Source organism: Anopheles coluzzii, chromosome 3 (genome assembly GCF_943734685.1).
Source record: "Anopheles coluzzii chromosome 3, AcolN3, whole genome shotgun sequence".
Classification (NCBI taxonomy): Eukaryota; Metazoa; Arthropoda; class Insecta; order Diptera; family Culicidae; genus Anopheles; species Anopheles coluzzii.
This window is the reverse complement of record NC_064671.1, coordinates 77,047,418-77,074,550: the sequence shown is the minus strand read 5'-3', so window position 1 is coordinate 77,074,550 and position 27,133 is coordinate 77,047,418. Positions and strand designations below refer to the sequence as shown.

At 43.4% G+C, this 27,133-nt stretch overlaps 1 protein-coding gene across 2 annotated transcripts in view; it reads left to right on the top strand.

The window, feature by feature from the left end:
• LOC120959893 (uncharacterized) overlaps window positions 1-27,133 on the top strand; it is a 217,608-nt gene that overhangs the window by 18,938 nt on the left and 171,537 nt on the right. For both annotated transcript variants that reach the window (XM_049609606.1, XM_049609605.1), the window contains exons 2-3: window positions 12,848-15,551; window positions 17,154-18,370. In XM_049609606.1, the coding sequence (XP_049465563.1) occupies window positions 13,165-15,551; window positions 17,154-18,370 (3,604 nt within the window). In that variant the 5' untranslated portion in view covers window positions 12,848-13,164. The remainder of the gene's footprint in view (window positions 1-12,847; window positions 15,552-17,153; window positions 18,371-27,133) is intronic.

The following is a 27,133-nucleotide window of genomic DNA, read 5'->3' as shown; positions in this document are numbered from 1 at the left end:
TTTTAACCTTCCGTCCGGCCGGCGGGTAAAGTGTGAGCTAGGTTCGTGGGTTTGTTTTTTTTATGATTCGCAATATTTACAACAGCGGGGCGAAAAAATGCCTTACCGATCTCACTCTCTATCTTCCTATTGCTCCGGTTTTGTTATCTCAATTGGTTAGTGTGAGTTACATTTTAATTTCATAATTTAAATAGTTTGATGGCATGAACCGGTGGCGTCCGGATGCTGTGAATGCTGGTGGTGGATGTGATCCAAGCACTACTGGCAGGCGATTATACTTTTTTGTTGTTGGTGCTTGGCCTCTTGCTTGCTAATGTTAAATTCCAAGCGAAACTTTCACGTCCATCACTGGTTGGCCCGCATGGAAGCGGCTGAAGTTGGTATGTCTGCTGGAAGGATGGTGAGCAGTTTGATGTACTATAGTTTGATTAGGTTCAATCTTGGCTTTGGGAGCAGCTCAAGATAAGTTTTTAAAGACATCATGTATTACCTTTTAGTATTGGAAATTGGTACAAAACTTGCCTTGATTGTACTTTATTTAAGTAACAATCATTGAATGCTAAATACTGCATACCTTAATTCCAAAACCATTTCAAAAAAATATATTCAAGTCATTCCGGTGAACCTGAAAGCAGATATTAACAAGAACGTTGACAGATTTCAGGTATAAATGTCATATGTTCAATGGGAATATATTCAAGTGTTCTGATTCTTTCAGTGCTGATCTCAATAATCCAATCATTACTAATAGTGTCTAAGATCGTGAGTTCATCATAAGTATTTTGCGCTCCAATAACTCTCGGTGCGGGCCTTCAAATCTTTAAATATGTTATCATGTTTGTCTTTTTTGTTAAATCATATGATAACCTGTTACTTGGTGATGTTACTGTGATAACTAAGAATTTAGAAATCAAGAATTCGCATCAAATAACCTCAACTCTCGTAATTCCCCTTCGCAACCTGTATGTGTTCTAGCACTTCTAATGATAGGAGTATAAATAGGTTATAATGTTATTCAATATTTTCTTGTCCAATTCTCATAGGCCTCACGTTTTAGATCATTCACATTGTTTTCAATCGATGATAACTTATTTGCTGAGTTACTCCATTGCGAGTTTTGCATGCATTTATGTGACGAAGAAAAGTGTAGTTATATCATATCAGGATCTTCTTGAAAATCTGGAAAAAATAGTAGAATTGGATACTAAAATTAGTTGTTCATTAGAATAAATTCATTAAAATTTGAAGGTTGTGAAGCAACTCCGAAACATCTGAAATGTCTTGTACTGAAACAAACTCTGATCAAATCACAGCCCAAGCTAAAACCAAATCCGGTTAATATCAACGGCTTCGTATTTCCATCACGCCAATGTGTGCGATAGTGCAATCCAGCCGCTGAACTGCATCCATCTTTGGGCTGCTTCATGAAACACGGACCCAACGAAACAAAACGAAAACGGTTCTCCATTTACATATTTTCTCCTCGCATCTCGTGGCGTGCGGTTGGCCACATCACCATTGACAGCGCGCGCCGGCATCATCATCATAGCCGGTCGGTGTGTGGCTTCACGATGACTTGGCGCTTATAAAGATGGTGGCGCATCGGCACGCACGCAAATAGCATCCTCACACCGGAATAAGGCGCATTATGCCACACGAATAGTTGGCGACGCGCATACCAGACACATAGACACACGGTGCACGGGGCCCGATCAGGCTTCTGTTTCTCGATGCGGAAAGCGAACGAGGCAAAAAAAATGGGCGTCGAGGTACAGATGCGTAAAATGCATGGTGGTGCTCCATGTCTGCATTAACACTCATTCGCTCATTGTAAATTAATATTTACCGCTCCCGATATGCAATTATGCGTGTTTGCACACGAGGGCTTCTGGTAAGATGCGGGATGGATGGTGCAGGAGCGAATGTAGGGCGTACGGTAGGAGTGATGGGGAAGCGGTGCAACTAAGTCGAGCTAGGAAGATTATGTTGTCTTACTAATGGGTGGGCGAAATCGTTGGACGAAGGAGAGCGATGTTCTGAAGATGGTTCAATATTGTCACAGCGTGTTAAGATCAGAAAGGGAATTACAGGAGCTGGAAAGATGTGGACTGTTTGATCTGTCATTTGTTGAATACTAGAGAAAAAACAACAAGCAAACACGTAGATGGGAATAATGAACGCTTAATGTTATACTGGCTTATTGTACAATATGTAGATGATATTTGTCTTTAAAAGTGTTATGTAGCATCAATATTCATATTATGAAGTACAATAATTACTCTTTCTTACTATTCAACATTTGGTCCTTCGAGCCGGATGCATGATGACGTAATACATAAAATGATATTAATTCGTGTCAATCAAAAGATATTCGTGTCTGTTCGTGTGAACGTTACAGTCCTTGTTGGCAGGAAATCAAGGCCATTTAACTTAACAGTGAAGTAGGTTCAATATATACAGGGTTTCGAATCATATAAGGGAATAGTTCAATAACTTAGGGGAATGTTGCAAATGAGGTAGGGGAATATTGCATGCAAGCTGTGAATGTTTGCAATCACTTAGGGGAGTTGTGCAATCGATTAGGGGAATGTTGCAAGCGTACTATGGAGCTGTCATCAGACTGTGGGTGCCGCTGTAAATACCTTAAAATATTTTCGTCAATCTTACAGGGTTTCGAATCATATAAGGGAATAGTTCAATCACTTAAGGGAATGTTGCAAATCGGTAGGAGAATATTGCATGCAAGCTGTGGATGTTTGCAATCACTTAGGGGAGTTTTGCAATCGATTAGGGGAATGTTGCAAGCGTACTGGGGAGCTGTCATCAGACGGTAGGTGCCGCTGTAAATACCTCAAAATATTTTCGTCAATCTTACTAACTTATCGTGTTTAATTATGGCTCCGCAGCAGGATTTCTTTAGTTTATCATGTGTACAGCTGAATCCCACACGAAAACAACTTCAAATGATGTTTTTAAAAAAACATCATCGGTATCAAGTCGAAGCTTTTTACACCGGCACCCACAGTCTGATGACAGCTCCACAGTACGCTTGCAACATTCCCCTAATCGATTGCAAAACTCCCCTAAGTGATTGCAAACATCCACAGCTTGATTGCAACATTCCCCTACCGATTTGCAACATTCCCCTAAGTGGTTGAACTATTCCCTTATATGATTCGAAACCCTGTAAGAGATCCATGGAGTGGTTGGAAGAAAAAAAATCATATTTTTGACGTATATTTAAACTACTCAACCAGCTATTAAATGCACGAAGTCGACAACTTTGTTAAGTCGTTTTTACGTACCGTGCCTTTACCGATAAAATAAACAATCTAATAAAGTCGTTACAATAGTGCACTAGACATTATTCTGCGACAAGAGCTCCCTCTTGCGGAATGTCGGGACCCTATTGAAAAGGCTCTATCAAGGAAAAATATCAATGTAACTGATTGTCAACTTCTCTTTTATTACAGACACTCAGCCAGAATTTCCAACTAGATTGAAGAGGATCTAAAAGATGCTAAAACTATTTAGTACAATAACTGTTCTAAAACCATAATTCTAAGCAATCTTGCTATGTCATTTTAACAGTTCCTTAGACCTTTCCCGCTTGGATTGAATTTGAAAAAATTGGATAGGATGTCACTCTTTTGTGGGTTTATCAAAGGTTTTTATTTCTCAAAAAAATAACCTTATTTACCATCCGTCCACGCAGAGAAAGTCAAATGAATACCAAGCTTTATGATCTCCTCTATGCAAAACCGTTATAGGAAGCGCTTTTACACCAGCGCGCACTTTCAGCATTCGTGAATAACATTAGCATCAAAATATGATCCAATGTTGCGAATTGTGACGGTGAGAGAAGGGAGAGAGGGGGACACACATCAAACTAAAGCTCATTATGGGCGCCTTCAATGTAGTGGCATCTGCGTAGCTTGTAGTTGTTAGTGTTGCTTCGGACTGTTTCCTTTTTTTACAGCTTTCCTTTTTAAAATTCAACACACCCCGTCCGATCAGATCGGAAGTGGATGTTTGACCTCTTTGCTGCCATTTTCCTGTCCTCAATAAAAAAAAATCCAACCCCTCTCCTGCGGCAAAATCTTCTCCCATGTGTGTGTATGCTGTGAATTGCAGCAATTTTGCACGCTTGCCGAAAGATCGTAAAATTTATCACTCATACACACACACACACGCCATAGCAGTATTCAATAAATCCGGAGATTGACCTTTGCGGCGAACAAAACGCCACAGCAAAAATGTCAAAATCGTTGTTTGAATCGAGTCAGTGACATGGGGGCTGCATGTTGCCCTTTTTCTTTTGGGTTTCCTCTCTCTCTCGTGTAAGCGATTTCCTTTCGGATCAATAACATGATAAAACGTTTTGACGAACAAGTGACATCAATCGTGAGAGCAAAAGCTGCTGCCAAATGGTTACACCGCCGCCGCCGTGGTGTGGATTGTGGTTTCATCTACAGGAAGGAAGTGGCAATGTGTAACTGAAAATCCTCAATACACAGACATTTCAGCGTGTGTTCCGGTTTCCTTGAATTAAGAATTTAATTTCAGTGAATAATTTGATTAAATTTCACGGCCTTACCACCAGCACCGCCATCGCTGCAGTGCCGTTTTGGTGGCCAAAAGGGACCATCTTGCATCCTCTCGTCGCCGACTTCACGTCAAAGGTGATGCTTTTTTCTGTCGCTGCGCTTAAAAGCGCTGCGGCGAGAAGAGAAACTGCGAGCGTCCAATGTCAGCGTGCGGCCGTAAGGAAGGCATCAGTATTTACCAAAGCCTAGACAGTTTTTCAATTATATAGCACATTATGCGCCCCTTGTATCATCATCGTGAGCGTGAAGAAAAGGTGCGGGTTGAGCGTTGTTATATGTGTGTTTAAAGAAGAAGAGGACGGTAAAAAAAAACAGGCAACAAAGCGCATCAAACCACATAAGCCCTGGGGGCACACAAACAATATGATCACGGACCGAGAATGATCGATGATCGTGGAAAGAATGGTTGCTTTCGTGGTGTTTTATGTTAGGCTTTTCTACTCGCCCAGGATGATGAGCGAGCTTTAAATTTATTTATGTTTACTCATGTTTCGTTACACTTTTCATTCCGCTTAATTGATACCATAATACCTGTTGGTGTAACAGGGTTTGGATATTAATTAACAAGAGCGCTATCAACTGATAACTTCGCTTTGGAGAGGAAAAACAAAAAGTCATACATCACTACATCACTCATACGTTGGTTGTGTTTTCCCACGCAATTTCCTCCCTCTCTCTCTCTGCGTATTGCATAACACACATCGATGTTTTTTTTTTTTTGGTTTTCCATTTTTGTTTGTGTGGCCCCAAAAAAGCCCAAGCTTCGCTTCGCACTTTCCATTGCAGGATGCACCGGACCGTATCGTGCTGTGTGTGGTGCCACCTGTATAAATCCACCCCTGTCGAATTGGATCTGCTTTTCTGTTGTTACTCTCCTACCGCCCAATTAAAACCGCCACCCCAGATAGGCACCAAAGCCGCCACCGCCACCTGAGCGGGCCTACTACTGCTGATTACAACAGCATGGTTTTGCTCTCGTTGAAAATGGCCTAGGCACCGTGGGGCGCGCTCTGCGGCCGATTTAATCCATAGGTGGTTTTGTGTCGTTGTTATGAAAAGTCTGTTTTAGTCTCTCGTTTTGCTGAGGGATTGGACGGTACAACACACATCCTCTTGCGGTGCTGCGCGCGAAGATGTGTGTACATACTGCTGCTACTACAACTGGCTGGCGATAATCGGTCTGGTGTTTTGGGAGATTGACGACTCTTCGACTAGCTCGATTGCATCAGCTCGGCGCTCGGTTTGGTTGCATCTTTCGTGCGGCTGCTTTTACCCGTTTGCTTTGGTAACATTGACCCGGTGAACTTTTGGCAAAACCGTCGCTTGAAGATTAAAATTGCACACCAGGGGGCGGATCTTTCGCAAAATGTTGATGCTGGCTGTTATGGCTAGAAAAAAATGATGGATTGATGAGTGCGGATCGGTTGAAACAGCTTAAGATGGGCTTTGTGGAGGAAATGTACAAAGCGATGGGATGGATTAACCTGGTTATGATAACGCAATGAAAGGAAACGGTTTTGAAATTGAAGAGATCGTTACGTTGGAGCATGCTGTTGCCCAGAAGTCCTGTAATGTCCTATGCAAGATTTGATTGAGTGTCACCGTAATGGAAACACTTTTACATTTCAAAATATCATAATAGCTGACTTTGGAAGACAAGTTATTTTACAAAACTGGGTTCAAAATGATAATGAATTCACAATAAGGGAATTCGAAAGTTTACTTGTTCATTAACTGTTTGAAAATAAGCTCTGAATTCGATGAACCGAATCGTCGACCTACTGCTGGGTTAGTTATGTTTTATCCAACTGAATGGTATTTACTTTTATTGATGTTAAAGTAGCCATATTACTGTTTTAGTGCCATATACACTTGTAGATTTTTATTAAAGTTTTGATCTCTTTCTAAGAGAATTCTTGATTTTAATTTTGTCCAGTAGAATATACTATCGTCTAAAAATTGTTCATATTTTTTTATAGTATCTTAACTTCTCTAATATCTCCTGATATCGCTGATTATCTGCTCAATGAATCCAATTGTAGTTATGCCTTTATTTTTATCTCGGTATAGTCTTTAATACTTAAGTGTCTTTAATACTTAAACTCCATTAAACTGTGCTCTATTTAATATTTAACATTTTAATTTGCGTTCGTTTTAAAGATGTAATCAATTGCTTCTTCTTCTTCTTCTTCTTCTTCTTCTTCTTCTTCTTCTTCTTCTTCTTCTTATTATTATTCTTCTTCTTCTTCTTCTTCTTCTATTTCTTCTTGTTCTTCTTCTTCTTCTTCTTATTTGGTATGTGACCTCAATTACAATAGCATAATGATACCTCATCACAAAGATTGAACATTCTAGGCGCTTAAGGCCTAAAGCTTAACTTGTTAGCTTATCAAGTCACTAATCACTGCTAATCCAGAATTACGTTACAGTCCCATGACTTTTAGCTCTTCTCCAACATGTTTGTGCAATTTGTTTATAAAGACAAGAAGATTATTATTGTTAGCTAGCACTTACTATTAATAGCTGCACTTACTATTAAAATTTCAGTTACATTTTGATTATTGTCTGATGTTTTAGTGTCGTAAACTTTAAAATTTCCATAACATTTAAAAACTATTAATTTAAAATATGTTTAAATGCGAAACACTGATTTGCAAGAAGAAAATCTCTCCAATATGTCTGACGATGATATATAAAAATCATATTCATTTTGTTTCCTTAGGAAAGTAAAGTAAACATCCTCCTTCGAGTAAAATGACTATAGTAGAGCTAACTATAGGCAAAAGCCTCACAAAATCATTTAAACCATAAAAATCCAGAAAATTTTGGACGCTCATTAATCCATGCATTCTTCATATGATTGAATCCGTAAGGATAGTAGACCATCATAGGAGAAACGGAATGACTTTACTCTATTCCATTTAAATTCACTATTGACTGCCTAATGCCAGAATAGCTAATAGACATTAGCAAAAACTTTTTTTTCCTCCTTGGTTAATACATCATCACACTTTTCCTCCTACTGGAATGATCACGACAATGCTAGCTAATGGATGTCCTGTGCAAACATGGGTTAGAAATTGAAACCAAAAATAGATGCATATCCCCAACAACTTTCGCTTACAAGGAAAGCAACAAAAACCCTCGTCGGTTGCAGAAGGTTGAGATTAGTTTTTGGCATAGTGGACACAAAAAAAAGAAGTCATTCCTCATCCTTTCTCTTTCCACTCGTGAATTTGTTTATATTTTGCGCCGAGCGTTCGAGCCCGCCGCATAATTTAACAGCAAAATTGGGGAAGATGAAGCACCGGTGTGAGGCGCACACAGACAATACAGCAGATCGGAGGCTCTCGGAGGTCAAAAACCAAATAACGGGCAGCAAGTTGACCGGTAACAGGTTTTTTCTACTTCGTTTTTGCCGTTTCATTGTAGAGATGATTTTCGATGATTTCGTTTTTGTTTGTGTTTGTGGACAGCTGGGGTAAAATATGCACATATGCAAAATAATGCCCCAGAGCTAGAGCCACCCGGTGACATACTGGTTGGATTTGATGTTTATTGGCTAGTTTCACTTGTGTTATTGTGGTTTGTTTTTAAGTCAAGTTGAGAGTCAATTTGAAGTGCACGTTTTAGATTGCATTCAAACTATGATGATGTATTATTTCTTGTAATTACACTTCCTTATCTCCTTCCTTATGTTTATTTAACACATTTCTCACCTATTTTATTGCCTAAATAAAATTTTAATTATTTTTGTTTCACATTTTTTTCCGTGGACAAAACTGCCGATGCATAACGCCTTCATTTTGCATAATTACTCGTCCACGTGTATTCACTTTTCTCACTGTCCCACATGACCTGTAGTACGTTAGGGCATGGACAGCATGGAAAGTTAATGTGTAACTTTTACCATTCAAATGGAGAGTGCTTTTGGTAAAATTTGGTTTAAACGTAAAGGCGGAAACCCGAAGCCACCAACCGAGCCACTACACTCAACCCACACTTCACGGTCCACCTGAGCTAGACACGCGCTGTGTGTGGGGTAAAGCGTATTTCATAACCGCGAAGAGGAGTAGTGCAGCACAGCTTCCAAAACATGTACCCATTTTTCACTTTTCGTTCGCCTTCCTTTAGTTAAAACCGTGTATAGACGAATTAGACCAGTGCGGTTGTGTTGCGTACTAGAGCGGGATGAAAAAAAAGCATACGAAACACCAAACCAATCGGAAGTACGCTTCGTAAAGATTATCTCACACATCTGCACTAAACGACTTGAGGGGCCAAACTACCTTCGACGCCTCCTCTTCCTAATGGCTTTGATGCACAATGTCTTTAGCACCTGTGTGAATGGGTTGGCTTTTATTTTTCATAAGTGTGCAATTTTCGCATCCGCCACCCAATTTGTGCCACCCTCCCCTGGCCAAAATATCGGCCTTTCATTAAACTGTTTCGCACCATGAGGCGTAGCAGCACGAGAGAGAATTAGTAGGAGGGCATCCCACCCGAAAAAAGGAACATCCCGCTTAACATTATTACTCTTTTGTCTCTTTCGTTCTTTTCTGTGTTGTTTTTCTTTCTTTCTTCAAAGTCGTGTAATTTATGCTGCAACAATTATCTACGCCAACCCACACCGTGTGTGTGTGTCGACAGTGCATAGATGCGCCAGCACAGATAATGAGCGATACTTGTTTTGTTTCGTCCGCCGGTGCACACACGTACATCGCCTTTCCGCGGACGTTTCGGAAGCGTTTTCCGAACGGATATGATCTAATCGGAGGGGCAAGCATATTCCATCCCCCCCCTCCATTTTCCTCTTCTTGATTTGCTTCACCACCCTTCACCAGTCAGCCTGAAGTACCAGCCATTCGACCATGTTGAAGTAAAAGTGAAAATAATTCACCCCCGGGTGTGTGTGATGCGCGATTGAGCCGAGAAACGGTGATCATCGCGCACAGTCGGTGGGCTGTAAAGTTGTCATTAGAAAGGTAATTTGAAGCGTTCGGTTTACGTTCGCAATGGCAACGAATCGTGCGATTGTAATCGTGAACGAGATGTGCGCCGGCAAGATGTTGGCTTGATATGAAACGGAGCATTGAATAAACCGTCAGGCCGTTAGGCCATATAAGGTTGCTGCGTTCGCGTGTGGTATGGTTTGACGTGGAGACTGGGAGGACATTTTTGAATGGCACTAAACGATTCTTCAATGGTTCTCTTTGAATCATTAGTCAGGTGTGTTGGTTTGATGTAATACAGATATTGAGTGGATAGAATTGAGCATTACAATGTCTAATTGTTGAATTCATTGAATTATGAGTCTTATGCTCTGGTAGAACTTTACTAACAATTACAATATATTTTGCACAAAAACGTCTTTTCATGGAATAGACAAGACATCATTTTTTAAATTTTCAAATCGTAAGTTTAAAACTTCAGCTGCTTGCTAATTCTCTTGAGCTCAAGCGGCTAAATCTCGTTCGAATATTTTTATTTTCTTTCTTTTGACATAACGAGATGTCATTGAGTTCAACTTAGCTTTTGAATAGTGACAGAGACTGGTAATTGAAATGTATTAGGAAACAGTTATGATTCATTGGCTTCCATATTCAAAGGCAAACCAACTTCAACTTGGGCTTTCAGGAATTTCAAATGATTCCGTTTCTCCTAATATATTCCATTCTTATTTTCATTTAAAAACTGTCTACTATTATACCGGTCTTACAGCCCGCAGTCGTGGAGCCTTAGGACCTAACAGTATATCCGTCATGGGTTCAAGTCATTCAGGGATCGAAGTCGCCTACTTCTACAAACTGGTACCACCGATCAGTCAAAGATGCATCGCTTTTAGTGATTGATATAACCATTGGTCTAGTATATGTTTATCCCCATTGTAAATAAATGGGGCTTGCTGCCAACTCGCTCGAGAATATGGTTAGACATGAACGAACGAAGAAGACGCATCCATTTATTTGCATTTGTGTAAGTATCAGATCAATTCTGAAAGCATTTTTGAGCAAGAATATATCAACAGCACAGGCATGAGTGGACGAAGAGCGAATTGATGTTACATGTTATTACAGGATGTTGCAAGGGTGGTCATATTTGTGGTTCACTTTCTTGACTCTTTCTTACCGCAAGTGAACAAATATTAGAATTGGATATTAGGGCACCTTTTTAGGGCAGGCTCATTGTAAATTTTCTTTAGATTTGTCCAAAAATGGTGTAATTGAGACCTATTCCTGTCACATAAAGTTTAATTTCCGTAAGAAAGTGTCACAAAAGTTTCTCAAGACTATGAAAACACCTGAAAACCCCTGTAATTTAACCATCAGCCAGAACTTTCTATAACAATCGATTCTGATAGAATTCGTCCACTTGTTAAAAAGCTGTTTTGATATGAAGGAAATGAAGATAAACACAAACGGATGTTATTTGTGATGCTTTAAAGTGCAAAATGTAAAAAAAAACTTAGAATCTCCACTTTCTCTTCGATTATTACAAAAAAAAAACAGGATAAATACCGAAAGGTCAAGATACGGCCAAGTATTTCCCCCAATTTATAGCACATCACTAGCATTGAAGTACTACCAACAAGCACATGTTAGTACACCGTGCCATACTATCAACATTCATTGGCACCGTGTATCGTGTGTATCGCGGATAGCCCCCTCGCCGTCTTACCCATCTTTTACGGTCTCACAAACGCACGGGGGCCATTCATTTAATTTCGATTTTAACGAACGGCGAACACAACAAACAAACAATACGGCTCGCCTGGAGGGTGGAAGGGGTCCATGCGGCATACCACTTTCCTTTCGCTTGCCAGGCCTGGGCTGTAGTGAGCGCATCATTGGCACTATCTCTCTGCGCTGCCGCTAATTTGTATCGCTTGAAGAAAATGAACAAAATTGCTAGCTGCGCGGGCCTATCTAGTACCTAGTAGGCAACCCCGCCAACAGCACACGGTCGCGGAATAGAGAGAAGAAACCACCGCAATAGGAGTGAAGTGGGGGGCACGCGGTCCCAAGGAAGATGCCTCAGATAGCTGGCTTTATGAGCGGTAATAGGTTGAATTGTTCGAGCGAGTTGCTGCTAAATTGCACTCCGCAATGGTGGATGGTGGGAGGAGAAGACCAGCAGAAGAAGATGGGAAAGAGGAACATCTGATACTCTTCTCCTTCTCAGTATCTCCACCGAGAGATATCGTCCATGGCTATTTGCGCTAGAATCGATATGTCGATCATGGTGGAAGGAAGCCGTTGAAAATGGAAGTCAATAATTATGATAAACCCAATCACCCACTACCCCACACGGGTGATGAGTATATGGGGGAAGATCATTTGCAAGCTTGGGTCGAAATCTTCGTTGGGGGAAATTTCACTTTCGTTGGTGTGTCTCGGTGTGTAACTGGGTTGATTTGGTTTACTTTCGCCCGGTGTGAAGGTCAAAGTACGATTGTAGGTAGGATGTTCAGTGTAATTTTTGAGGCGTTATAAAGCTACTGGAGCCGCTGAATGTCATCAAAATTATTTTCGATGTCAAGAATTTTGATTGGTTCTGTTGAATTCCTGTTAAGTTCCTTGACAAAACCTTCAGTAACGAATATATTATGATGTGTTTTACACTTAGATTTTGATTTAGATTTAGAGAACTTAGATTTAGAAGGAATTCTGTTAGATGCCCGCATTTCTGGGATAAAATAATGAAGTTGAATTCTTACTCTTAGGTCGAGATATACCTGAATACGTAGAAACCATACTTACTATATATTGGATTTAATTATTGTGTATATCTTAAACGAGGTTATCACAAGTCTTTCAAATGCATATATCATATCTTTCAAATCCAGAGAACCAAGCAAACTATGATAAAGAAAGGATTTCGGCTTAAAGGCATCTAATGCATCTTCTCTTATATGATTGGGCCTATCTGGACGAAATTCATTCTACAATGAAGATGATTTTGAACAAATGATCTCCATTAAATACATCTTTACTTTGGGGTGAACATACTCGTAATTGAAAACCACTGTAGTAATTTTGGGAGTTGTAATCTTTAGTCTCTAGGATCTTATAAGTGGAGCACTGTTAATTTCTGAATAAAATACAGATGTTCTTCAAAGTTCATTACAATAGCTCACCAAGGATAATAATAACAACTGAAGCACAACTACCGTTTTAAACCCAACCCCAGTCAATCATCACTTGAAGTAATTCCTTTCAATTCTCTTCTCTAATCCTCAGATCATCCTCCAGAAGAACACGCAACGGCAGTGAATTGGAGCGAACGGTTGGAAGGCTGCCAGCTAGCAATCCACCACGGATTATGCTTCCCAGACGAATGCAGCAGTACTTTTGCACTACCGGAGTAGTGTTGCTGCTGCGAGTAACGGGTTGAACTTCCGAAGCGCCACTGTCTGTCTCGTGCCGCGTGTATCGCGTTCGTGCGTAGCCGAGGATCACACAATCGCTATTTATTCGGTCTTGTAAAGCCTTCATTGCCCCGGTTGGCAGGTGAAGCGTAACGGAGGGACCGGCAGCAGTAAAATCGAGAGTGAAGGATGGAAAAGTACGTAACCGTCGTGTCGGTGGACGATCAGCTGCTGTCGCCGATCGTGCCGCCACCGATCGATCCGGTCGTGATTGTCGCCAGCAGCGGCACCAGCGCCGACCGGGCCGTCGAGCTGAGCAACCTGAACGGGCTGGCGAAGGTGGCGAACGGCAGCACGGAGCAGCAACCGATGGCACAGCAGCAGCAGGACGAGCCGCTGGACGATTCACAGTTTGTGACGGTGCTGTCCATCAACCATGGGCAGCATGGCCGGCAGCAGAGCGCACCGGAAGTGGTGCTGGTGTACCGGTTGCCGGGCGAGCGGCTCGGCTTCGGGCTAAAGTTTCAGGGCGGCACCAAGAGCAACGAGAAGATACAGCGGCTGTTCATACAGTCGTGTGCGGAAAACAGTCCCGCGTCCCGGGTACAGGCGAGCTGGGGCCATCTGCGCGAGGGCGACGAGATACTGGAGATAGACGGCGTTAGCGTTTGTCGGATGACGCGCATCGAGTGTGTGAAGTGTCTGAAGGACAGCAACGTTGCCATCAAGCTGCTGGTGCGGAACGGCGAGGGCAAGGTACAGAACTTTTACGGTGGGGACGCGATGGGAGCGATGGGCGGTGGTGTTAGCTCGAGCGAGAATGGCGGTGTAGGTGGAGGAGCCGGCGGCGGTGGTGGTGAGATTCCAGAGCGTAAAGGTGCACCACCGCCTCCGCCACCGGTTCCACCGCGAAAGCTAAACAAGCGCAAACAGGCGACGGTAGAGCAGCAGAACGCATCCAGTGCGGCTGACGCATCGGCAGGTCCGCCAAGCAAACAGGGCCCTGGCACAGCGCAGGCAATAAGTGGCCCAGCCTCGTCGGAACCACCGCCGCCAGACGCGGAGAGCTACAGCAATCTCTTCGCGGCCGACGACATCAGCGACCTCATCTCGGAGTCGGACGATACGGCCAGCACCATCTCGACCGTGGTGGACAAGTTCTCGATCTGCTCGAGCCTGTCGTCCGAGGACTACACGATCCCGTCGCACGGTGGCCCGGCCGGCATCGGGCAGAGTGCGGAGCTAGCCAAAGCGCTCAAGCCTTTCACGCTGCTCGAGCAAGAGTTCAACCTAGAGAGCAGCAAGTTCGAAACGACCAACCTGTTTACCTTCAAGCCACCGCCGGCAGCGAATGGCTCGAACGTGGTCCAGCTGGAAGTGCTGGCAGAGAAGCCCGCCGTCCCAGCGGCTGCCGGCGGCGAGTACGAAAATGTCACCATCATGAAGGTGGACGAAAATCGCAACTACGAGAACGTCACCGTACCGTACGGGCCGTACGAGAACGTTACGATACAGACGGTGCAGCCGTACGAGAATATGGTACTGACCCGGGGCGCCGTGGCAGGTCGTCCGAGGCAGCAGAGCGGCAATGAACCGGCTAGCCCACCAGCAACGACCGAGCCGAGCAGTGGGGTGTATGAAAATGTCGAGCTAAAAGCACAAACGGTTGCTGCAGTGGTGGTGCCGCCACGTCCACTACCAAGACAGGGTGCGGTAGTGGAGCCGAAGAAGCGGGCACCGATACCTGTCCCGATTCCGATCGTCGTGCCACCACCACGCCTGAAGCCGGCCAAACCCGCTCAGAATGGTTCGGGTGGTGCACAGCAGCAGCAGCAAGCGTCGGTGGAGCCTTCACCCGCTGTAAACGCACCGCTTGGGTCCGAGTTCAACACGGTCCAGAGCTGGCTGCAGGAGGCAACGGAAGTGATACACGAGTGCGCTCTGACCGAGCGGGGTGAGGAAGCGCCAGCCGAGGAGAAAGCGCCGCCACCGGTCGAAGCGGTGGCGAAGCAGCCACCGGCAGCAACAGATCTGCCGCGGTTGATCGATTTCCATCCGAAAGTGTCGGTGCCGCTGAAAGCGCTCGAGGAAGAGATGGAAGCGATTGCAGCGCCGCCAGCATCGCCCGTACGGTTCGACGGCGGTGGCGAGCAGCTGTCCCAAGCGTTGGTGGAGGGTGATGAGCTGGTTAGTGGAGGCAGTGGTGGTGGTGGTCGGTTCGAGCTGCCACCGTCGGAGGCGGTCGTGCGGAAGTGCATCAAGATTTTGTCGAGCGAGGACCACACGTACATCGAGAGCAGCTCGAGCGACGAGGAGGAGGAGGAGCGCCGGTACGGTCGGTCGGAGGATGAGGACGATCGGACGAGCAGCTCGTTGTCGCGCGAGGCAACCACGCCGGAACAGTTCCTGAGCGGCGACGGCTACAGTGATGAGGATGGGGAGAAGCTTGGTCCGCCGGAGATTGTGTCCGGTGGGCCGTCCGAGGCGTACTTTAACTTCCCGTGGACGTCCAACCTTCTACCCCCGATTGGCGAGGTGGAGGAGGAGTTCTCCTCCCTCGAGCATCAGCACAATGGGTAGGTTTTAATAATTTAATATTATTTTTCGTCCTGTCACGGGCAAACGAAAATAGATCATATTTTGGTTCAGGCAACTGGGGTGGCTTCCTGGGGCTAACCGGCGACATTGGAGGCTTATAACTTTTGTGTGCGTAACCCAAAATCGAAGCAATATTCTAGTGAAAAGTAATTCAATTAATTTAGTTTCTAGAACTGTCCATAGATCGATTCAACTCGTCATCGTTTTTGTTTTATAGCACTTTGCCAAGTTTAATGAATATTTTTCGAAATTAAATTAAAATATATTAGAAATTACTATAATATAAAAAAAAAACTTTTTTTCATTACTATAAAAATTTTCACAGAAAAATTGTCCTTAAGGCAATTAAAACTGCCTGATATAAGTCCAACAAAAAATTGCCACAGGTCTTTTAAGGGTAACTTAAAACATAATGGAGCTTCCATTTGGTGAATAGGTGAGCTGTAACGGATTTTATTCAAGTGAAACCTAGTTTTAGGGCCAAATATGTGAATCAAACTGAAAAGTGTCAAACAAAACTACTCTACTCTAACGGAAACAAAATCGGTATTTTTTTCTAACATTCGAATCGCATTGGCAATTGTCCCTGAAGTTTCGATTTGTTTGGATTGTGTTTGTTTGACACTTTCCCGTGACTCACGTAAGCGGCGCTTTTATCTTTTTAGTAACTTTTGGAACAAATTTGAAGTTTTCAAATTGGACTTGCAATGTACAGTTCCTATTAGTACTCTAATTAGGTTTCTGAATTCTTATTTTATGGTAATAAGCTGTGTTGATGTAAAATTTTGTAAGGTAGAGAAAAAATGGTTTCATGTTTGGTCATTTATTTAAAAAATAAATAAAAAAAAACTGTCAAATATGAAAAGCTATAACATAAAAATCAAATTGAACCAATCTATGCATGGTTATTAAAACTACTAAGTTGATTTATTTTTTATTAGAATATTGCATCGAAATTTGATAAGTTGAAAGTTGAATAAGTTGAAAAGTTATAAGCCTCTAAAGCTACTCAGCAGCTACCTAGGGTAGCGTGGTGACCTGGAATAGGGCTATCGCAATTATTAATGCTAAAATCCAATTTTATTCAATTTGAAGATTTCATAGAAAATTTTGATAGGAAGATGGCTGTAGTTTACTCACATATTCCAATCTTCAAGTCAATCGGATTGCAAACATTGAAGAAACGAGCAATCAAGTTCGATTTATCCCGCCCGTGTAAATATGTCCAAAGCGCAACACACAGTGTGGCGCTGTGAAAGCTTTCGTGAGCTTTTCTTTACTGCGTCGAACAGTCCAAAAGCTACGGTGTAGAACAGATTGCATACCTTCGTTCCATCAGGGCAATCCGCGTGGCTCTCGTGCTGTGCACCACACATTGCCTACCCTGCAGGCGCACCACCGTGATCAATACCTGGAATTAGTTTTATCGTACCAACACTATCTTTGCTCGTGCAATAAAAACAACCCCAGCTGGCTGATGCTGCTGGCATTGCCAGCTTGTGTTTGTTCTGTATCGCCAAAAATATCGGCCACTGATAAACATTTCGGTCTTTCGTTTCTTTTTTTTTCCTGTTTTGCAGCCCGATAGTTATTATCAACACGGCGGAGGAAACGGTTATCAACGACACGAACAACAACCAGCAGCGGGAGAGGAAGAAGCCGCCGATCGATGACGAACCGCCGCCGCCGATGCTGCCACATTCGAGCGTACCGTCGACGAAAATAGTCATCACAGGGCATCGTATCGAGGCGATGATGAGTGCCGGCGAAAATATCGGCAACGACCAGAATCAGATGGCAGCAGCTGGAGAGCCGGAAGATTCCGTGAACGGTGATCAGGTATCGATGATGGATGAAGGAGAAGAAGAGGAGGAAGAGGATCAAGATGCAGTCGATTCGGATGATTCGCTCGAGGTGGACAGCGGTACGATCGAGCGGCGATCGGACAACGGCATGAAGAAGCTGCAACAAGTGGAATCCAGAGTGGTCCAGCCGGCCGAGGGCGAACAGCACACAGAGTCGGATGAAAAGGTAAACAACAACACAGTCGCTGATAAGAAGGTGCCCGCTGATCCCGTGCTGATCTCAGTGAGTGGGGGCGAGATTGAGCCGACCAGCACCTGCGTGGACGGTAGTGTCACACCGCACGTTAACGGTGGTGTAGAGACATCGCACCAAGTTCCGGAAGCGATCGACGGCCCGATGGAGCAGCAAGCATCGGCTGGAACATCCGGTGAGATGGAGCAGATGCAGATGGAGACTGTGGACGAACCCAGCAGTGATGCAGGAAGTGTGCCAGCGAAGAGTGCAAACGAAACGACCGCCAGCGGGGAGCTGGAGGCAGTGGACGCGGACAATAGCGTCAGCAATATTGACGCGTTCTGTGGTGACGTAGACATCGTCGTAGGCGATACCGTTGAGAGTGACTTTGAGGAGCTGGTCAAAGCGCAAGTCGAACCGCTCGACGTCGAGGACAGTTCGGAGCAGATACAACAGATTCATGAGCGAATCATTGTTGGCATTGAGCGCGCTGTGAGTGAGGAGGAGATGGAGGTGGAGGAAGGTGATGTGAAGGTGCTGCTGGAACCGTTGGAAAATGGTGATGTGAGTGCTGAAGTGAAGACGTTGGTGGACCCACCCAGTGATGATGGGGACGGTGATGTCGTAGTGGAAAGTGTTGCTACACCTGCTGCGCCTGCCGCAGAGGAACAGGAGCAGCGCGGTGATGCGGTTGTGGTTGAGGATGAAAAGGAGACGAAGCAGGAACCAGGAACCGAAATACATCCAACAGAACAAGGTAAGTGAGTTTGCAGCATATAAAAACGGGGATTTTTTGGGTTTGGGTGTGAAGAACTTTACAGGAAACGAATGATGTAGCACCCACCCTCCAGTTTGTGTTGTGTCCGGTTGGAGAATTTGTTTGCAAGCTTTCTTTACACTGCGCTGCTGCCCCGCTGCTGACGGTGGGTTGCGATAAGATAACGCGGTTGTTACGAGCGCGCGCCCCGCTCGCACTTGGGCAATTAATTTAAACGAGGTGTTACTGTAATGTCACCCGGCCCCTTTTGCGTGTCTGAACGCTTGTTTAGATTGAGTGCATATGACGCATTCGACAAGGGGAAGGAGAATGGGTGAGGTTGGCGTCCTCACAAGGTCACAAAATCGGGAAGGTCGATTGCAGCTGCGATAACGTTGCAAAACTCAATACCTTCAAACACGCGGAATATTGGAGCTGCTAGCGTACTCCTCGCGGGTCCAAAGATGCACACCGCAAACAAATGACTTCATTATCGCGGTCGGCAGCGACTTGGAAATAGAGTCGCCTGATAAACAGCCATACACCATCAGCATCGTGCGAGTGAAGGGGGCTTAAATGGGAAATGATATTTTCTCCGGTGGAGAAAACACAAACGCAACGAAAGCTTTCTGCGGGCTTTGGTGGGAATGTCACACGATACACAGCGGAGGGAGCCGAGAGGCAGAGAAGGTCGTCCAGATTTAGTGGGCAAGATCACGCAAAATCAGCATGTCGTCCTACATCTGTGGCAGGCGCGTGTGCCTCCTGCTCCATGTGGCAAAGAGGGTTTGACGTCGTTTTTTGAACGGGTTTTGTAGCCCCCAATCCGAGGGCTGGGCGAGCGCTCGGATGCAAAATGTCAAATCGTGTGCCACACATTCGTCGCCCGTGCTCGTACGGAGACTACGAGCGTCGGGAAAGAAACGAGCAATTAAAGTTTTTGACATTTGATAAATATGAGCCGTTGTGGAGCGCGAGCGGGCGCCCGGTTTTGAAAAATGGTTCAGGCGCCTGATGGAAAGACGCTTTTCCTTTGCTCCTAGCTACAGCAGCCTTCGTGTGGTGGCGGTTTCGGTTGCTCACGGTTGGAGTGCTTCCTCGTGGTACGGCTGGGATGTCTGCAATAACCCACAAGACGCGGGAAGGTGTTTAAAATGGTGGTCTATCGTCTCTTTGTTCGCAGGGGTTGCTTGTAGGTACAGCTTCAAATGGTGGTGAAATTTATTTTTGCCATTTTACTAGAAATACCTCACATCCTCGTAGCAAGCTTATGAGCTAGCAGAGAAAAAGGCAAGATCTTTGCGAAGGTGTGGCTGGAAAGTGTCGCACAAGAAAGGCACCAGTGCATTGACTTCATCCATTACTTAAGTCAACGTCAGTGTGATTGTGCAGTTCGAGAGCGCATCTTATGGTTGGTGCAGACTGGATGGTGTTGAATGATGTCGGATTTGTAACAGAAAATCCTTCTTCCTTCAGTCAGTATCTCCTGTTTTCCAAATGTGGGACAATTAGTGCACACTCTTGTGTGACACTAAAACTAGCTGGAAGCGTAAAGCAGGAAGAGGCCACTGCTGCTCCGTCGGATTTGTCTTGGGTGATGTACAAATATTGGGAATTAATCTGTGGAAAGCAAAAAGGAAAGGAACGCTGCTTTCTTTCACCTCTCTTTTGCCAAACGGAAGGGTCGACATCTGTCGTTCTTGTTGTTGTCGGGTTGTGTTGGGAATGGGATTTTTGTTCGCTTTAGCCCCGAGGAAGCCCCGTGTGTTGCCGGATTTCAAACGTCAGTTTAGCTTATTGTAAGCAGTGCTTCTGTGAAGGAGATTTTGCTAGCCGTTGGTGATGTCAGCTTTTCTAAGACGTGTGATGATCTTTGCTTTGTGACGTGTTTCTTAATTTAGGATTATTTTATGTTGTTAATTAATTAAATGATCATTTTTTCAATCTTTCTAAAGGTCTAAAGATTTTAGATTTATCAGGAGAGATGTTCCGTGATTGCCGTGTGGCTAGAATAGCCAAAATGAGCGGTATAGAAAGAGATTATTATGTTGTTTTTGCTTATATGTATTATTTAATTCATTTTAGCGATCTGGGGACTTTCGATAGCAGCAATGGTTAATGTTCAAAACATTACACAAATTCTTTAATGCTTTAACAATACCTTGACATGCGAGATTATCCTAATCGAAAATCAAAAAATTTGACTGTAATATAGATTTGGAGAGAATATCTTAATATTGGTGCCGTGACCAGGATATGGAACGGATGTACCAATGTTATCCTTATTAAACAAATACAAATTTGTATTTTGTAGTTTCAAAAGTTCGACAGTTTATTTTGATATTGAAATAGCTGATTATTCGAATCGCCAATCAAACTATTTGACTTTAATATAGAATTGCAGATAATATCTCAATATTGATGCCTTGACCAGGATATGAAACGGATTTACTAATCTTGGCCTCATTAAAGCTACAAGTTTATAGCTTCAAAAGTTCCAAAGTTTATTTTAATATTCCCCCATTGCCATTATTATATTTTGATGGTCATGATTTCATTAATCCTTCGTATTTGAAAACAAGCAAAACAATATTTTCACTCATTTTTTTCGCTACATATCCTAAGCTTCGGTGCCGTGACCAGGATACGAAACTAATTTTTCAATATTCTGTGTACAATGTAAACCACTTAATTTATTCGAATCTGACCTAATTATTGAAAAAAGCTCTCCAGCTCTGCTCTTTTTGACTCTTATCGCTAACATAGCAATAAAGGTTATGGAAGTTCCGCATTGGAATTAATTTACGTTGCGGACTAAACCACACTTCACCGCTTAATTTATCACCTATTTTGAATGGAAATTTTTCATTTCAGCGTAAAAGAGCCGCCAAGGTGCTTTTTTCAATCTTGTTCCAGCAAAAAATGTCCATCCTGTGAAGCAAAGAGCGGCGCGCTAAATTTGTTTCTCCAACTTCACCAAAAAGGTCAATGGCAGCTGGGGCTTGAGTGGCACGAAATGATTGGTGGTAGTTTAATTTGTTTTCCAGCATTTTTCCATCCCAACTGGAGCCTGCCGCTGAACGAAAGAGGGGGTTTGATAGGAAGACGGCAAGGAGACGCACGGTTGTTTGTCAACTCGACTGCAATTCCTCGCCTCGGTTTTAGGACGTCTTGTCGCCTGGGTGCGGTCTTGTGTTGGGCAGCCTCTCTCTCTCCCTCTCTTTGTGTTCGTGCACTCCGATTCGTGTTAGTGTCGTCGCCTGTCAATCTCGTACCACGCCAAGCTGTCGATAACGTCGAACAAATTTAGAGCCTCTACGGGAAAGGACGGACAGCCGGGCAGGAACATTGGTAGGAACCTTCCACCGCGCACAACACGCTCGAAAAGTAGCGTCATGTTCTATCTGTTCGGCTGTGCGGAGCTTGCAGGGCTTGGGGTTTTGGTGTTTGATTGTGGCGAAAATTAGTAGCAACCTTCAATGGGAGGCATGGGGTAAGATCGGTTTCCCTTTTCTGGTTTCCCAGTTCGGTTGGCATTTTCAGTGTCAGCTGAGTTTAGCTAGAAGTCCACCGTGCCCGTGGAGAAAGCAACGGACGAGACGAATTAACTAATCAATCCGTTGATGTGTCCTGATCGACATTGGTGGTTGGTGCTTCGTGTTAAGGTTGTTATGTACCTTGTGAAGAAAAGCCATAATGATACGAGCAAAAAAAAAAAATCCTAAAAACAATCACGATCACTAACACTACCCACGCTTCAGTTGGCAGTGTGGGGGCATGAAAGTGAAACTGACATTTCTCCCTCAGGCGCAGGGAAGCAGATATTCCCCATTGACGCATTCCTACGGGCGACGCTGCATACACCGCTCGGGTAATGCTAGGAATGTAGTGCACTTTTTTGAGTGTGTGTGTTGACCTTTGCCAGGCGGAAACCCATTCATTGGGAATGCAGAATAAGATCACAACACGAAAGGGAAGGAATTGAAGAGTTAAATAGGAAGTCGTTTCGCAACTCCGGACGAAAGAATGTATACTTACACGAAACGATATCGTTTTATCGTGACACGAGGAAAAGAATGAATTTCAGCACCATCAAATGATGCTTTGCCATTTTCATTCATTTCCTGCCGCGCGCGCGCTCTCACTCGCTATTTCTACATTGCAGCAAAAGAAACGCCGACGCTTGACAAAGGAGAAGCTTCTCCTCCGGCAGATATTAAATCATAAAATCTTTCATCCAGAAGCACGGTGCAACAATGGTGCGCTGTGCGGCTACAAAACGTGCCATTTGTGGTACATCCAAATGGCGCGCCCCCTTACCTACCAAAACCTTCCCGCCCCGGTCGTCCTTTTTGGAGCATGATTTGCCTTTTGCGCTAAAGACGATCCTTTTGTGCGGCCGGTTTCTGCCGACAGTGTTGTTGCGGTGGTCTTGGCGCAGGCGAATAGTGTCCTCCTGCTTCTTGTTCCTTCCTCACTCCAATACCGTGTTTTATCCCTTTCATTGTTTCCTAGCGCGTGGCGGGGCCCGGTCCCGGCGGTTGCTAGTTTAATCAGCATCTCGTTATGAAAAATAAACATAAAGAGATTTATATTTTTCAATTTTCCTGCACATCGTATTTACGTATTTACGCGCACAGTGCCCGCGCGCCCTGCATGCTCTGTAGTAGTTGCTGTGCAAAAGCTGCAAAAGAAAAGGCTTGAACTCGGGGTATCTTCTGTGGAAGATGTACGGAGTGGTGTTCGCCAATTGGCGACAAGTAGTTTGTTGTTTTGTTTTAACAAATAGTAATAATTTTGTGTTGAATGATTAATAGGAGGGATTTTGTTTATTCTTTGTTTTTACTGTTTTGGAAGTAGAGGAATCTCGTTAAAAATACTTCTCGCGAAGTAATCACAGGTGTACCAAAATGTAGAAGGAATTATCTGTTGTTGTGCTGTAGTACTGTTTCTCGATCGATACACGGAAGTTCACGATGAAGTAGAAGTGTTTTTGAGTTATAGACATTTTGAGTTTCGCTACTTTATTCGTCTCTTGGATTTGTCAACAGTTCAAGTTGCAAACGTAAAAAGTATCATAATGAGTTTTGATTATAATTGAGTCATGTTTTCTAATGAACTCCAACTCAAACTATATTAACTATAACTCTTCTATGAAAGCTCTCGACAAAGAGAAGTAAATAATATTTAAAAAAAAACATCTGAACAATATTTCATGTTATTTTTTTTTAAATTTCAAGAAATGGATACTGATCGAAAAAAATCATTTTTGTTAACAACTGTATTATACATTTAAAGAATTCGTAAGAGTACTTCTTCTTATTCTATTTGGCGTAACGTCCTACGCGGACATGCCGGTCTATACAGGCTTTTGATTTTTAATTCATTACCACACAGCCGGATAGTCAATCCTTGCTACGGAGAGACGGTCCATTCTAGGTTTGAACCCATGACGGGCATGTAATTGAGTCGTACAAGTTGACAACTGTACCACGGGACCGCTTGTAAGGGTATTGGCAGATGAGTTTATTGTTTGGGCTGTAATGTGCTTTTTTTAAATTTTGGTAGCTATTTCTTATCCAAAAAAGCAGCAAAACTAATCTGAAGTTCTTGGAACATACAAACTGTAACAATCAAGTTGAACATCCCATTATTTGCTTTTTGAAAATTCGAGAAGACCTTCTGATGCTTACATTGACCGGTCATTGCATACATCTTGCAATCGTGTACCAGCACCGTTGGCCTGGACATGAGAAGTAAAAGTTATTGCTAAGCAATGCTGATGTCTCATCGTGCACGGTGACTTGACAGCAATTTGTATGGGATGGAACCGGGGATCTAAAACCTCACATTTCTATTTCCTGCTAGTTTGAGTTTTAGAATTCGATGTATTGAAAAATCAGGGAAAAGATTTTAGGAATTTTGAAGTTATTTTATAAATATTCTTCACATGATCTGCGAGTTCATCAGTTCTGTACTGGAAATCCATATGATAAAACAAAGGTTGGTAAAATCATTCCTTTTGTCATTTTCAGAAAAAGAATGTAAGATATTATATCTAAGTATAACTCCAGATTGAGCTACTGCAAAAATACCTAAAGACATGCCCTATTCAATATCTGAAGACATCGTAGTTGTAAATCCCTAACATCTACACAAATGCACCTTTGAGTAGCTTGAGTAGCTCAACAATGAATAGCTATATCGCTTAATCTAATGGGTTCAATCGTTCCTAGTATCAACTTAATTAAACCTCACCTGGTATTGATCCCGTGATTGCAACAACAACTCTAAAAAAGCTTATATTTCGCACCCTATTTTCGGAATTCATGCAAGTAATTTAGCAGCACTGTGATGCATACCGAGGATAACATTACCTAATCCCAACGAGGCATTTCCACTTAGGCAGCTTGTGTAACAAGCTCGTAACTGACCAGTTATCGGAAAAAAGGGATACTGTTGATACTGTTGTGTGCTCTTAGTTTGCCTTGCAGCATAGCGCAATCCTTTCCATTTTCGTTTTACCAAGCTTTACCGACCACCCTTCAGGGAAAACTGTTTTCAATTAAAAAGTTTTCCTAATTTCGGACTTTTCCAATAGCGTCCTTGTTCAACCAGTCTTGCTCCAGTATGATGAATTTGATTGAATTCCAGTACACATAGCGGTACGGTGGATAAACACACACACACACGGTGGTTTAGCTAAACCAAACTAAATCAGTTGTTGTCCAATAAAACGAGCAGAGAAGGTGAGAAAAGTTGAACCCCAGTGCTGTGGGTTGTGCACGACATACGCCAAAACCTCCTTGGAAATGGGATATATTGTGTTTTGTTGTTTTTTTTTTCTTTCACCAGGCACTAAGCGGTGACCTCAGATTGCCAGCATGCCCAACGGGTGCTGCGCAAGGTTAAGACAGAGTGAGAGTGAGGACCAAAAAGTAGATGTGTTTGTTTGACTTCGGTTCGGGGTTGCATGCGGTGGCATGCACGAAAGTTGCAAAAACCCCGGGCTAAAAATACACAAAAAAAGCGAGCTGGTTGGATTGTGTGTTTGCTCTTATTTCTACCACCCCTTCAGTAAAGCACGGAAGGTACGGATCAGTTCCCCGGTCACGACGTTCCGTGGCGCTCGGCAAGTTGATAAATCAAAACTTACTACTAACGGGAAAGTAAATTGATCAGTGAAGCGGTTTCTCGGGGCTGATCCCTCGGGCGCCGCGTACCCATCCTGCCCGGATACGACGCCGGATAGAATCCTTTATTGTTTCGTACAGTTTTCTGAGGGAACACTTCAAACTACTCTTTCCGCACGCCCGCGAATAGTTGAAGTGTCTTTTTTCCAGTATTTTTCTTCTTCTTTTGCTGATGCTGTTTGTACAAACCGCAACATTCGCAACATGGCACTAGGGTTACCATAAAAGCCCGTCGAAACATCTGACTTGGGGATGCTTCCGGGAATCAAAAAAAATTGAGCATTTGTGGTGTCTCGGGATTTGTGAAGAAGATGGAAATGTAAACAATGACGTTTTCGGTGGCGTCCTACCATGGCGTGCAGAAAGTTTTGCACTCGCTCAAACAAATGCTCTGCTCTGTGGGGTTTTATTGTTTTTTTTTGCTCTTCTCACTTTTGATGCGATATTCGACCCTTTTGCGTGATGGATGAGGCCTGTGTGCGGAGAGGGCAAGAGTTATGTGCAGAAGCACCGAAAGTTTCCTACCCTTGTCCGTCACGTACGATCAGTAAAATGTTACTTGGCGAGGGAATTGAATTTTGAAGTGTGTTAGACTACCACCACAGTTCACAGTGAGTCCGCCGCAAGAGGAGCAAGTTAGTGCCAGATCGTATCGGACCTATGCAAAGACAGAGAGTCTGCTTGTCAAGCGACGCTAAGTTTTGTTCCCAAGGGCGACCGCCCTGGAACGTGTAACCCAGGGGGATTTTTGCGCTGCCCGAAAAGTACATTCGGATCACACTTCCACTTCACAGCGGAAGACTCTACGGCGGGCGTGCAGAAGATCTATATTCGCGAAAAATAACAGTCGGAGGCACACTTGGTGCGCTTGGTTCCGTGTTAGGAACTTTGCAAAACTTCTCCTTTTGCGTGTGGCGTGGGGTGTGTGATGGCGCGGCGAGCGGTTGACATGGTAAAGAAGTTCAGCCGGGCACGATGGCTGCTCCCCCTGCCATCGATATGTGTAGTGTAAGTTTAGTTGGTTTGAAAGATTACCGCACGGTATGGCAAGTACTTTTGTGTGATGAACATCTTGAATGGGGCTTACTTGCAGTAGGGCAGTGGAAGTGTGGCAAGTATGTTTATTCGGTTCACTTGATGCGGTTCTGTGCGCTGGTGCTGAGAAACGGTTTCAGGGCTCCTGGGGCTGTTCATCTTTGTTTGAATTGGAAGGAAGCTTATCGGGTTATGAATGTTTATTAATAAATGTACAATCGTACGATGCAGAATAATGAAGTTTGAGAATCATTTTATCGATAAGCTTTAAAATAGATTGTTTGGTAGTAATTTAAAGTAAATCAGCTATTTTAATGAAGTATGTTGTTCCAAAACTACAAATATCGCTGATTATAAACAATCAACTAACTGTTTGATGCTATATCCTCTGTACTTGAGCAAATAAGGTTTAATTATTTTTAACCTACCTTTTAAAATTAGGTTTAAACCATCATATTGAAAAAAAAATACACAAATAAATTAAAAAAAAAAGTATGGAACATTAAACTTCCAGGGTTTTCCAAGTCACTTTCGA